General features: G+C 33.2%; 1 protein-coding gene across 1 annotated transcript in view; it reads left to right on the top strand.

The window, feature by feature from the left end:
• myo1eb (myosin IEb) overlaps positions 1-12,651 on the top strand; it is a 37,061-nt gene continuing 24,410 nt past the window's right edge. The window contains 8 exon segments of the mRNA NM_200636.1: positions 1-273; positions 2,578-2,715; positions 4,848-4,937; positions 7,291-7,385; positions 7,487-7,574; positions 10,434-10,523; positions 11,652-11,783; positions 12,151-12,285. Of these exon segments, the coding sequence (NP_956930.1) occupies positions 271-273; positions 2,578-2,715; positions 4,848-4,937; positions 7,291-7,385; positions 7,487-7,574; positions 10,434-10,523; positions 11,652-11,783; positions 12,151-12,285 (771 nt within the window). The 5' untranslated portion in view covers positions 1-270.

The raw sequence follows: 12,651 nt of genomic DNA on the forward strand, positions 1-12,651 counted from the left end.
GGAAAAACTCGGCGATACCTGTCTCCACTTGCCGTTGCATGGACAACACCCGTGAAGCCAAATATTCAATCGCTTCACGACACATGAAACGCTACATGCAGACTCGTTTTGGATAAAACTATGAAACTGGAAAGGTTGTAGGTGCAATATCAGATGGACGACTAGTTAAATTCTGGAGTTTCACCTGAAGCCGAAAGAGTTCCTCGAAGAGTTTCACACGGGACTCAAAAGTTTGTCAAGGTGTGATACAGGAAGTACGTCTAATTCATCATGGTGAGTGCTTTTAAAACTTGATACAATCCATTGAAGTGATTTGGAAATGTAGTTAATAACCTTTTAAGAAACGCAGCTGGCTCTAAAAACCAAAATGTTTACAAAGTTATGATTGTTCGATAGATACTGATACAACATGAAGGCTGCGCTTTTGTTGCCCACGTATTTAATTATTGACAAAATAACAAACTATACTTTCTTCTAAAATCACTATAATTTTTTGCTAGGAATATTTAAAATTATGATAAGTCTTTTTTTCTTCCAAAATAAATAAATTAATTAAGATTTTGGTGGAAGGTATTTAGCTGGGATTTTGAAAACTATATAAAATGTAAATAAAATCTGCGGGGTTTTAACAGGTTGAAGTATATCTACATTTAAACGTATATGCTGGCTTTTGTCAGGTTTAAGGATCAAGTATATATTTTAAAAGTCTTTATTATGTATTTTAGACATTTACTTGTTATAACTAATATTTACAAATAGCTGCAAATTTAATCACTTGTCCAGTAAAAATGTTAAATTAGGGCATCAGGAGGGTCTGAAAAAGTCCTGAAATGTCTTAAATCTCAAAAGCTAAATTTTAGGCATTAAAAAGTCTTAAATTTATTGAAATGTTTTAGTTCTTGAATCTTTTTTTTTAACAGGTCTTAAAGTTTTTTACCCAAATCTGGCCAATTACACCCATACAATCACCAACTATCCATCTTAATAAAACTTTTAACTTTAATTAAAAATAGCATTTAATTAATTCCCTTACAGTTTATTTGCTTAACATTTCTTTATTTATTTACTGCTGAAGAAACTGACCTGACCTAGGTTTTGTATTATCAGATTATCATCATTGTAGACTAAAGTAATTGAAAGCTATGTTTTGTTCTATTCTTGATAAGGGTTATAGGGTTTGTGAATGGATGTGTTTGAAAAATTAATAATAAAAAATATATTCAAACAAAATTATTATTATTGCATTATTAAATGTAGTACATTTTAATAATTGTTTTGATAGGACAAATGAAAATATTTTCTACCTGGCATAGTTGAAACAAAATCCATAGTATTTAGTCCGGTATAAGTCTAAAATTTAATTTATGATGGTCTTAAAAAATCTTAAATTTAGCTTGGTGAAACCAGGAGAAATCCTGGAAAAGATCAGATTTTTTTTCTCTTATATACTCATCAAATTAGATTTTAGATCAATATATGTTAACGTTTTAAAAACATTGATACAATTTTAATCACTACAGCTTCAGAAATTCTCACAGATTCATTAGAGGACCAGCAAATTTATGTACAGTTCTTTTAAATAGTAGAAATAATGATATTTATAAGCCTGAAAATGTATATTCTATACTTTCTACTTGCCATATTTCATTTTTACCATGACACATTTTTAATTTACTATATGAAGAATGAACCCGAGTATTCTCAGACATGCCGTTTATGGATTATGCACGGTAGGGCTGGGCCAATAATCGAAAATTAATAGAAATAGACATTCAAAACCTATAATCAGTCAAATTTTCCTGGATGATTATTTCATTAACTTTCCTTATGTGTCACATGACTGTGAAGCTGTGACTGATTTCTTCTTCTGCGGCTACAGTTTGCAGTTGCATCTGATCTCCGGTCAAGTAGGACGATGGACTTATTCTTGAGCTTTACTTTGCACACATTGACAATGACTGGAAGCTGCGCCAGGCATTCCTTTAGATGGCATATAAACATCATTGTCAGTAAACTATGGGGGCTTAAAAATAAAATAAATGAAATAATCCTAATTGAGTTAAAATGTTCAATTAATCGAGATTTAGATTTTAGGCCAAGTCGCTCAGCCCTAATACAAGGAGGAAAGACGCTTGTATTTATCTCAGATTTTAATGCTTGATTCATAATTACCTGACTGAGCATTTTAAACATTTATTGCTGGAGGGTAAGAAGAAATGCCTCATGCTGCTGTGTTTTGTTGTATTTTTAGACTGCATATGCTTGACGTAATAATACCCTTGTAAAGCTAAACAGCTGCACACACACCTGACTTTCTGTTATTGTCAAAGTGTCCGAACTTTTAACGTTTCATAGAATAAAATATTGGAGATATGTAATTTCCTCCTTTCTCTGCTAACTCTGAGTTAATCAGTATTTTCTTCTATTTATTAACTGCAGCTCAATGTATAAATGTATAAAGCAGTTGAATGCATTTGAATAATAGTTATTTAACTAAACAGTGCAGCAGCGTTCATTCATTTGCGACCACAGAGATGAGCTTGAATAAATAACTGGTCCACTTTCTCTTTTGCGCAGGGGAGCAAGGAGAAATATCACTGGCAGACCCAGAATGTGAAGGTCAGTGGTGTGGATGACATGGTCCTCTTGTCTAAGATCACAGAGGACGCCATTACAGACAACCTCAAGAAGAGATACATGGATGATTACATTTTCGTATCCTTATGATTGCAATTATGTCCTTTTAGACTTTTTTTCAGACAAAATGTTCTGCAGCCCCAATTTTGAGCTTTGATAATAATAATAATTTTAATGATAATAATAACAGTAGTAGTAATAATAATAGATAGATAATTATAGAGCTCACAATCAGTATATTGATATGGAGCATATTGAGTACAATGACATTTCAAGGATTCTTTATTGAAGGCTAGTGTAGTAATGCTGATAATTTAGCTTTGCCATCGCTGAATTAAATAGCATTTTATTATGTCTTCAATCAGAAAACAGTTATTTTTAATTAAAGTAAAATTTGTTTGTTTGTCTTTTGCCTAGACAAAAACAATTTTCTATTTTCTTCAGAAAAGGTAAAGGTAGGTTTTTTCTAATAAAATTCCCAAAAACTTTTAGGTTTTAATTGTTTTGCACTCCATTTTGACTGGTAAAATGGACATTAATGAGTCAATAAACTGGACAAGCATTTTAATAAATAATTCATCCGTGTATAAAATGTTACATGTGTTTTATATGTTAATGTTTATATAAAAAATTATAAACTGATGTTAAAACTCATTAAGAGTTATGAATAAAATATTAGGTCGGCAATAGCAACAAATACCATTTTTAGAAACACTCTGAATCTTTTATAATCCATAAGTTGTTATTTGTAACTCTTTGTTCTGTTAAAATTAAAACACAGGAAAAAACAAGGATTAATTCTTTAAAAGTTTATGTAGTATTATTATTGTTGTTATTTTTACATTGTCATAAAAATGATTGATTGGATTTACTAAAATTAAGTTAAGTGGTTGTAAGCAATTTATATAGGCTGAATTTAAACAAACAAACTTGGTAATGTTCAAATTAATTTGTTTAAATTCAGCTTATTTAAATAGTTTGCAACAAAATGCAATGAACCATTTTTCAGTGTATTATTATTTTCTATATTTATTATATTATTGTATTCCATATATTTCTGTCAAAATTTCTACTTTTATTTTTTTACGGTTGTCATAAAGTTGCTCGAGTTTCTGTTGTGTGCATGATGTGATGATATTTTGTTATGTGAAAAACAGTAACAGCTTCTGTGCTGTTTAATATTGACAGACATTACAACATGTCATGGTTTAAAGGTGCAGTTGGTATTCTTCCACAATGCTAACAGCTTAGCATAAATCTCTGAATCACAGTCCCTCCCCTGCCATCTAGAGCCACGCCTCCTGAAACAGGAGCACAGCAAAAGAACCCTCTCTCATGTGCTAAAAGCGACTAGTGCTTGTCTGGCGGCGTGCAAGCCAAACTGTCACGCCATTTCAGAGCGAAAATTTAGAGTTGCATGGTAAACAATATAGGGAGAGAGTAGGCGGAATATCGGTATTTACTTGTGTTTTGTTAGTAAACTAATTAAATCTACATAATCGATGCTGTAAAAGGTCCCTTATGAAGCTAAAAATAGTCTTATCAATCGATCATTGGAAGATCTTAGTGTCTGAGCAACACTTCTGTGAAGATATAACCCATTTGTAACAACGTTACATCAGCTTTGCGTGAAGCTAAAACAGTTTTAAAACAGAACATTACCTGTCTAGGAGAAATCCTTTAGACATTCTGTCATCCTTTCCCCAGCGTGCAAAGGTAACTCCAATTTTGATTCAGGTTTTTAAAAAGTTTTGATTCAGCAGGTTTTTAGCGATCGCGTGTGCGTGCTCTCTCTCCCTCTCTCGTGAATGCACGGCGGTTGGCGGAGCTGCGAACAAAAGGCTATGCAGTTGTTCAAATCTGCATTTGCTGATAGACAGTTTAGCCTACTTATCGGAATTATGAGAGATGTCGGCCCGACTCTTTATTTAATTTTTTTGTTTTATGCCTTACCCAAAATATAAAAATACATTTAGATCATTTACTTTATTCATTACTAATAGACTGTGAAGAGACTTTCAACCAGCACAACTAAAAATGTTTCTGAAGACAATCACCTACTGCACCTTTAATTGTGTTTACAACACTACCTTTAATTTATTGATCCAAAATTTCTTATGACTGCATTCTAATGTTGTGCATCACAGAAATGATTAGACACCAAGCTGCTTATCTGTTTTGTTGTTTTTGCCATAACCATGACTCTTCAGACATACATCGGTCCTGTTCTGATATCAGTGAACCCTTTTAAACAGCTGCCGTATTTCACAGACCGAGAGATTGAACTGTATCAGGGAGCTGTAAGTATTAACATCTATTAATAAGTTATACACTAACTTATATTAAAGTTGCCCTATTATCGATTATTTAAAAAGTCATATTTTGGTTTTGAGCATGCATGTTCAAAAAACACTTATATTGTCTTAAAATATGTGTTTGTTTTGAACTTATATTATCAATGATTCCCAAATGGGTTACTCAAGGAAACATTTTTCCAACCATTGCTTTGCATGATGCTAATTTTGGGTGATGTTCTGATGAGTTTTGGGTCTGTTAGAAAGAGAATGCCCATCACAATTATTGGATTACGGCTTATCAAGTGCTGAGGATTCTATACAGTGTAGGAACTGGCAAGATGGCTTTAATTTTACCTTATCAATTCCAACCCAACACAAGGTTGATGCTTCACTGCTGTGGTATTGGTGTAGAAGCAGCCTCAAACTTTGACATTAAAAATGTATTTTCCCTTACAATACAGCTTCTTCTTAACATGGTGCTGTTCCAGGCACTCTGTTAATGCTTCAGGTTGACATCAATATAAAATGGCTTGGGATTCATTTTGAAAATGACTTATTTTAATGGCTTTGAGTTGACTTTTTTTTTTTTTTTCCCCAGAGACGATCATTTTATGCATGGTGCACTTTTAGATTTACTGTATGGGATGTCTTCAATCACTCAGAGCTGTGTAACACTGTGCATGAAAGATCATTTTCAGAAATGCATAACAGGGGCACTTTAACTCTTTTCATGCCTGCATTATTGAGTATTTTAGCCTTTTTCAACTAGGAATGTATTGCAGTCTGTTTTTTTGCCAGCAATGTACAGTGCTCAACATATACAAGTACAACAAAAAATTTTTTTTATTACTAATATTAATATAGAATGGAATGCATTACAATATTATATTTGTGCATATACACTCACCGGCCACTTTATTAGGTACACCTTACTAGTACCAGGTTGGACCCCCTTTTGCCTTCAGAACTGCCTTATTTCTTCATGGCATAGATTCAACAAGCTACTGGAAATATTCCTCAGAGATTTTGATCCATATTGACCTGATAGCATTAGGCAGTTGCTGCACATCCATCATGTGAATCTCCCGTTCCACCACATCCCAAAGGTGCTCTATTGGATTGAAATATGGTGACTGTGGAGGCCATTTGAGTACAGTGAACTCATTGTCATGTTCAAGAAACCAGTCTGAGATGATTCGCGCTTTGTGACTTGGTGTGTTATCCTGCTGGAAGTAACCATCAGAAGATGCTCAATTGGTACTAAATGTCCCAAAGTGAGCCAAGAAAATATCCCCCACACCATTACGCCACCGGCACCAGCCTGAACTGTTGATACAAGGCAGGATAGCTAATATAGCAAAAAATATATATATAGCAAATATATTACAAATATAATATATATAATATAGCAAAATATTAAATAAAAATGTTAAAAAGAGAAAAAAAATTATCTAAAATTTAATTGAAAATTTGCAGTTTGGATTTTTTTTTTGTTGCAATATTTCACTTAAATTTAAATGTATTATATTTATTTTTCTAAAGATGTTCGGTGACTAAAATGTTTTTTTAATAAATATATCTGATTAATAAATCTTTTTTGTTCAAAAGTACCAAAATATAATATGGATAAAATATTCATTTTCAAAATTGGGTGTACTCAATTATGATAAGCACTATATGACCATGTTCTCTAGGAAAATAACGAAACCAGCACAATAAATCTTTAAATATGTTCATATTTTGCTGATAGGTTTTTGACAAAAAACCCTCCCTGAAAAAAAACAGTGTGTATATATATATATATATATATATATATATATATATATATATATATATATATATATATATATATATATATATATATATATATATATATATATATATATATATATACAGTTTACAGACACTATACTTAGACTTCCCTTACTATAATATACCTAAAACACAAATGTCCATAGAATCTTGTCAATGACATGGAGGTGTTGTTTCTTAAATGATGAGATATCTTGTCACTAGCGGAGAAAGAGTAATGTCCAGTACATACCGTACTGTGGCCTAAACGCATGGATGCAAAATGTAAATCCGGTTCAGATGAAAAATCATTCCTGCAGGATAAGACATTTAAACATGACCAGACAGACCAGAGCAATGCCAGTGCATGTCCGGTCTTGCCATTGAGCGTTAACATCTGTATCTCGATGGCCAAATCAAAGGAAGTGAATATGCATAACAGGAGGTGTTTCTGGTCACGGGAAAATGTCACTGCTTCAGTTTCATGCAAATGTGACTTTTAATTTTCTAAGACCATCTTATTGAGTTCTGTGATGTGTGTGTGTGTGTGTGTGTGTGTGTACAGGCACAGTATGAGAATCCACCCCACATCTACGCTCTGGCTGATAACATGTACCGCAACATGATGATCGACTCTGAGAACCAGTGTGTCATTATAAGGTCAGGGATCGAGAAACTGGCACCCACATCATGAGACACGTTTAAAGTATTTGAGTGGCATCAGTGGTTTACATTATGATTTGATTTTGTCTGTAATGCAGTGGAGAGAGTGGAGCGGGGAAAACAGTGGCAGCCAAATACATCATGAGCTACATCTCCAAAGTGTCTGGGGGTGGACCCAAAGTTCAGGTGAGCAGATTAAAGGGTTCAAATCTTGGGTTTGAAAAATCTCCCTCTGAGATTATGAGGAAGCTTTAGCCCTCCTGTGAAATTTGAATTCTTTTTCATACATTTCTTAAGTGATCATTAACAGAGCAAGGATGTTTTTGACAGTAATAGCCTATTATATTTCTTTCTTCAAAAATTGTATTTCTTAGTTTTGCTGGAATTAAAGCAGTTTTTATCTTATTAAAATAATTTTTAAAGGTAAATATTATTAGATCCATTAGGAGTTTTTTAGGGGTGTTAACCTACACTGGTCTCCTGCCATCATGCCATGGTATCATGCCATCGATTCAGGTCAATTCGATATTATTCGAGGATTATAGAAAACCTTGAGATAATCTCTTTACAGGTCTTGGATCGCATCAGTGGTGCTGCATAATCTCTGGGGGCCTCGAAATTTGTATCCCCTGGTGAAAATATAGAATAAAGAAAATAGCGTAGCTGCTGTTCATAGTGTATATAAACGAGATGTGTGGAGCACATTCATGCATCATACTGCTATGCTTTACTAAAAAGATAGGTCTTTAATCTAGTTTTGAACTGCAAGAGTGTGTCTGAGTCTCGGACATTATCAGGAAGGCTATTCCAGAGTTTAGGAGCCATAAATGAGAAGGCTCGACCTCCTTTAGTAGACTTTGCTATTTTGGGTACTACCAAAAGCCCTGAGTTTTGAGATCTTAAAGAGCGAGTTGGATTGTAGCGAGACAGAAGGTTGGTTAGATAAACAGGAGCTAGATTATTTAAAGCTTTATAGCTAAGAAGCAATATCTGAAGTTTGTTAATAGAGGATGCTGGGCAACCAGTGACAGAGGATTACTATAATCCAGCCTAGAAGAAAAACTATTGTCTTGCAAAATAATTACTAAAATATTACTATCATGACAAAGACAAAACAATTTAGTTTTATATTAACTTTATATATGAAGTGCCTTTAACTACTATGTACTTGCATCAAAAAAATAAATACAGCATACTTACAGTGTTCATAATGTATAGCAGAACACTCCTGGTACTCTTGAGGTGGGATACGGGTAGGGTTGGCAACAGGTTTGGTGGTATGGTTAGGTTTAAGGGTGGGGTCAACCGTGTATTTAAAAATGTATTTAAAGAAATTAATTATGGATGTATTGACATGAATGTATTTAATCAATCATAAACACACTGTAAAGACGTATTTACACAATAAACACATTATAACATATGATTAATTTCAGTTTAAGTACATATTAAATAAGATAACTTGTCATAAAAGTTGAACCGAAATTAGTTATTGAAACTGTTATGTTTACAAATGTGTTTCTCCATTAAACAGCACCTGGGAATATTTGTAATATATTTATATAGTAGGCAGGAGGTCACTGTACTATTTGACCATCCCGTACATTCATTACATTTCTGCAAAACATTGTATTGTGCCTCTACTACAGACATTATAACTAACTTTCCAACTACATTTTGACTTGCCCTAACCTACAGTAATCCAATTTATACTCTGTTAATAGTTAATAAGAATAAGTTGCAAATGTTTATATATTGGCCCTGTTTCAACCTGGAATTACCATTCATTCAGATGCATTTCTTCTGATGAATTGTGCTTGTATTTTGTTGAGACTTTTCCCTTTATTTCGTCCCACTCTTCATCATTTTCATAGGAGCAGTCAGTGTGATGCGCAGCCTTGTTAAATGGTGTATGAGTGAAAACATGAAAAAGATGTGGATGGCAGTTAATTTATTAATTTATTCATTCATACTTGTCCTTTATCAGGGATCGACACAGCGTAATGAACCGCCAACTATTCCAGCATATGTTATACGCAGCGTATGCCCTTCCAGCCGTAACCCATTACTGGGAAACAACCAAACACTCTCACACACATTCATACAGTCACACACCACGGCCAATTTTGTTTACTCAATTCCCCTAAAGTGCATGTCTTTGAAATGAAACTGGAGCACCTATAGAAAACCCACGCCAACACAGGGAGAACATGCAAACTCCACACAGAAACACCAACTGGCCCAGCCGGCCCTCGAACCAGTGATCTTCTTGCTGTGGAGCGACAGTGCTAACCACTGAGCCATTGTGCCACCCCAATTGCAGTTATTTTTGATAATATCTTGTATGTTTTAGCACAGTGCATGAGTCTCAATATCCTGTTTCTGTGTGGATTTTCAACAACCTTGTTTTTCACAACTCGTTCCAGAAAGATCATGCTTTGATCAGTAGGCAGAGAGTAGTTGCTTAAATGTATTAAACAACATGAGTGTTTACACTTCAAAAGAAATCCATTCATTCAAATGTGGAAAAGTCAAAAAGTGGACAAGTTTTAATTTGATATCCCATTTTACACCTGTATTTAGCATTGCCCACTTGTGATTGGACGGATGAACATGCATCTTAACTTAAGTATAGGCAGGATTATTTTAGTCTACTGAATGTTTATGAAAGAAGTAGTAGTCCTGTATTTCCTGTAAATGTTTGGTCAAACAGGTTTGGCTGAGACCAGATTTTTTGGATGGTCATTTGAACTCAAACCCTGTGAAATCCAGGGTGTGGTTGATTTCTTTTGTAGTATTGGCCACAATTGGTGCTCATTGTATGTGAAATGTTGCACCCTGACCGTTATCTGAGATCAAAAACCATGATCCCTTTCTTTGCTCCTCTGCCAGATCTAAAAAAAAAAGAAAAAAAAAAGAATGAAAGCAATGTACCAAAAACTTTAAAAATGGCACTTCTAAAAACTTTTAATTAATTTAACATGCTCAGAAGTGTACACATTTATTGTATATGTTCTATATGGCATATATTGTTTCCTCTTTCAGCATGTTAAAGACATCATTCTGCAGTCTAACCCGCTGCTGGAGGCTTTTGGGAATGCTAAAACCGTCAGAAACAACAACTCCAGTCGCTTTGTAAGTTTTGATTACCCTTACGTCTGATGATTTGATCTCTTTTAGTCTCAGAAATGCACATTTTTACTTTAGTTGATTAATTTTTTGCTTTCTTTTAATTGTGTGTATTTGTTGTCACAAAAACAATAATAAAGCATAAATACAGCTCAAAAACAACAATGCAGCTTTAATATTTAAAGTCAAAATAAAAATATTTTGTTTCATTTTCACAAATATTTATGTTACACTTAATGATAATGATGGAACATTATTTTATAATTATGTTGTATTATTATCATCACTTAAGAATTATAAGGTTCTATCTGACATTTTTGTCAAAATTGAGTTATTGACATATTTTTATTAAATGACAACTTATTTACATTTTGGGGTGTTTTTTTATAAGTTGTTGTTTACATTTTAGGACTTTTTATTTATTTTTAATGTTACACACATGCTGTTTGCTATGGAATACAAAAACTTTAAAGCTCAATGTCTCAAAATCATTCAGAACGCAGATAGAACCTTATAATTCCATGGTTACGGTATTATAGAAGACATGTTTTTATGATTAGGGTTAGGGTTAGGGTTAGGCTAACCCTAACCCTATTATGTCAATGCCAATGTTATCGGAAACATTAATAGATGCTTGCATTGATTGTTTTCTACATGTATAGAATAGAGATTCTTTTGCTCATCTTTGACTCATTTAACTTTTAATAGTTAAAAATAAACATTTAATAGTTCTTATAATTCTGTGTATAAAATAAAAATGACATATTATGCACATGTATTATTAATTGTACTAGCATTTTATTTTATTGAACTTTTATTAAAATAATATTTATATCTAAATTATTTTAATACAAAAATGAAGCTTATATGGCCTCTGTGATGCTGTCTCATGAATCAGTGTATCCACGTCTAAGAATGTCATTTGGAGCTTGCTGGTCCTCAACATGTCATAGCTTGTTTTCTTCTGCGGGATGTGGTTGTAGGATTGCAGTGTGTGTGTATGTAGCTCTGATATACAACAAGACATTAAGTACATTCATGTTGTGTACCAGAGAGCCCATTTTCTTTTCTGCTGCTCTGTTTGTCAACACATGTATGTGATAATGTTGGTGATAAATTTATTTTTGATCTTAGGGAAAATACTTTGAAATTCAGTTCAGCCGAGGAGGAGAACCTGATGGGGGAAAGATCTCTAACTTCCTGCTGGAAAAATCCAGAGTAGTGTCTCAAAACAATGGAGAAAGGAATTTTCATATATACTACCAGGTAAAAGTCAACACATTCAAGCTAAGGTCATTTCAGGAAATTATGAGTTTAAAAAAACTGCCAGGTTGTTGTGTCTTTTTAGGGCAGTGTTATTTAATCCAGGAATGCTTTGTGTCGTATTAGTTGCTCATATTACTTAGGTCGGAATTCAAGATTTAAAATTTGATAAAATTGTTGCTTGTTTTTAATATAATAATAATAATAAACTTTATTTCTATAGTGCCTTTAAAAGAAATTTCTTAAAATTCTGAGCACTGTGCAAACAATTCAGTAAAATAATACAAGATCAACAAGTAAAAGGAAGTTTAAAGAAATAAGTCTTCAAGTGAACTTTAAAAGTACCTTTTTTTCATATCTGATGTTCCAGCTTTTGAAAGGAGCCACCAAAGAGCAGAGAGAGAATTTAGGAGTCACGACTCCTGATTACTACTTTTATTTAAACCAGTCCGACACCTACACTGTGGAGGATGTCAACGACAAGAAGGAGTTTGAAGACACAATGGTGGGTGTAAAGCGTTGTATCCTAATGCAAAAATTCAAATTTAAATCTTATTTGTGTCATACACAGTACAATATGCTGTGAAATGCTTATACAACCGCCCTTGACATTAAAAATAACAATAATAATATCAGATAATATCAAATAATATTATCAATAATAATGTAGGCTAAAATTGAAGGCTAAATTATTAACTCTCCTGGGAAATTTTAGTCTTTTTTTCCCCCAAGTATTCGCCAAATAATATTTAACAGAGCAAGGACATTTTCACAGTATTTAGTATAATATTTCCTATTCGTTTCCAACTTATTGTTTATAAGTAAGGCCAGACAGAATTTGGGGACATTTCTTTTGCTATGTCTGCTGAGA

Source organism: Danio rerio, chromosome 16 (assembly GCF_049306965.1).
Source record: "Danio rerio strain Tuebingen ecotype United States chromosome 16, GRCz12tu, whole genome shotgun sequence".
Lineage (NCBI taxonomy): Eukaryota > Metazoa > Chordata > Actinopteri > Cypriniformes > Danionidae > Danio > Danio rerio.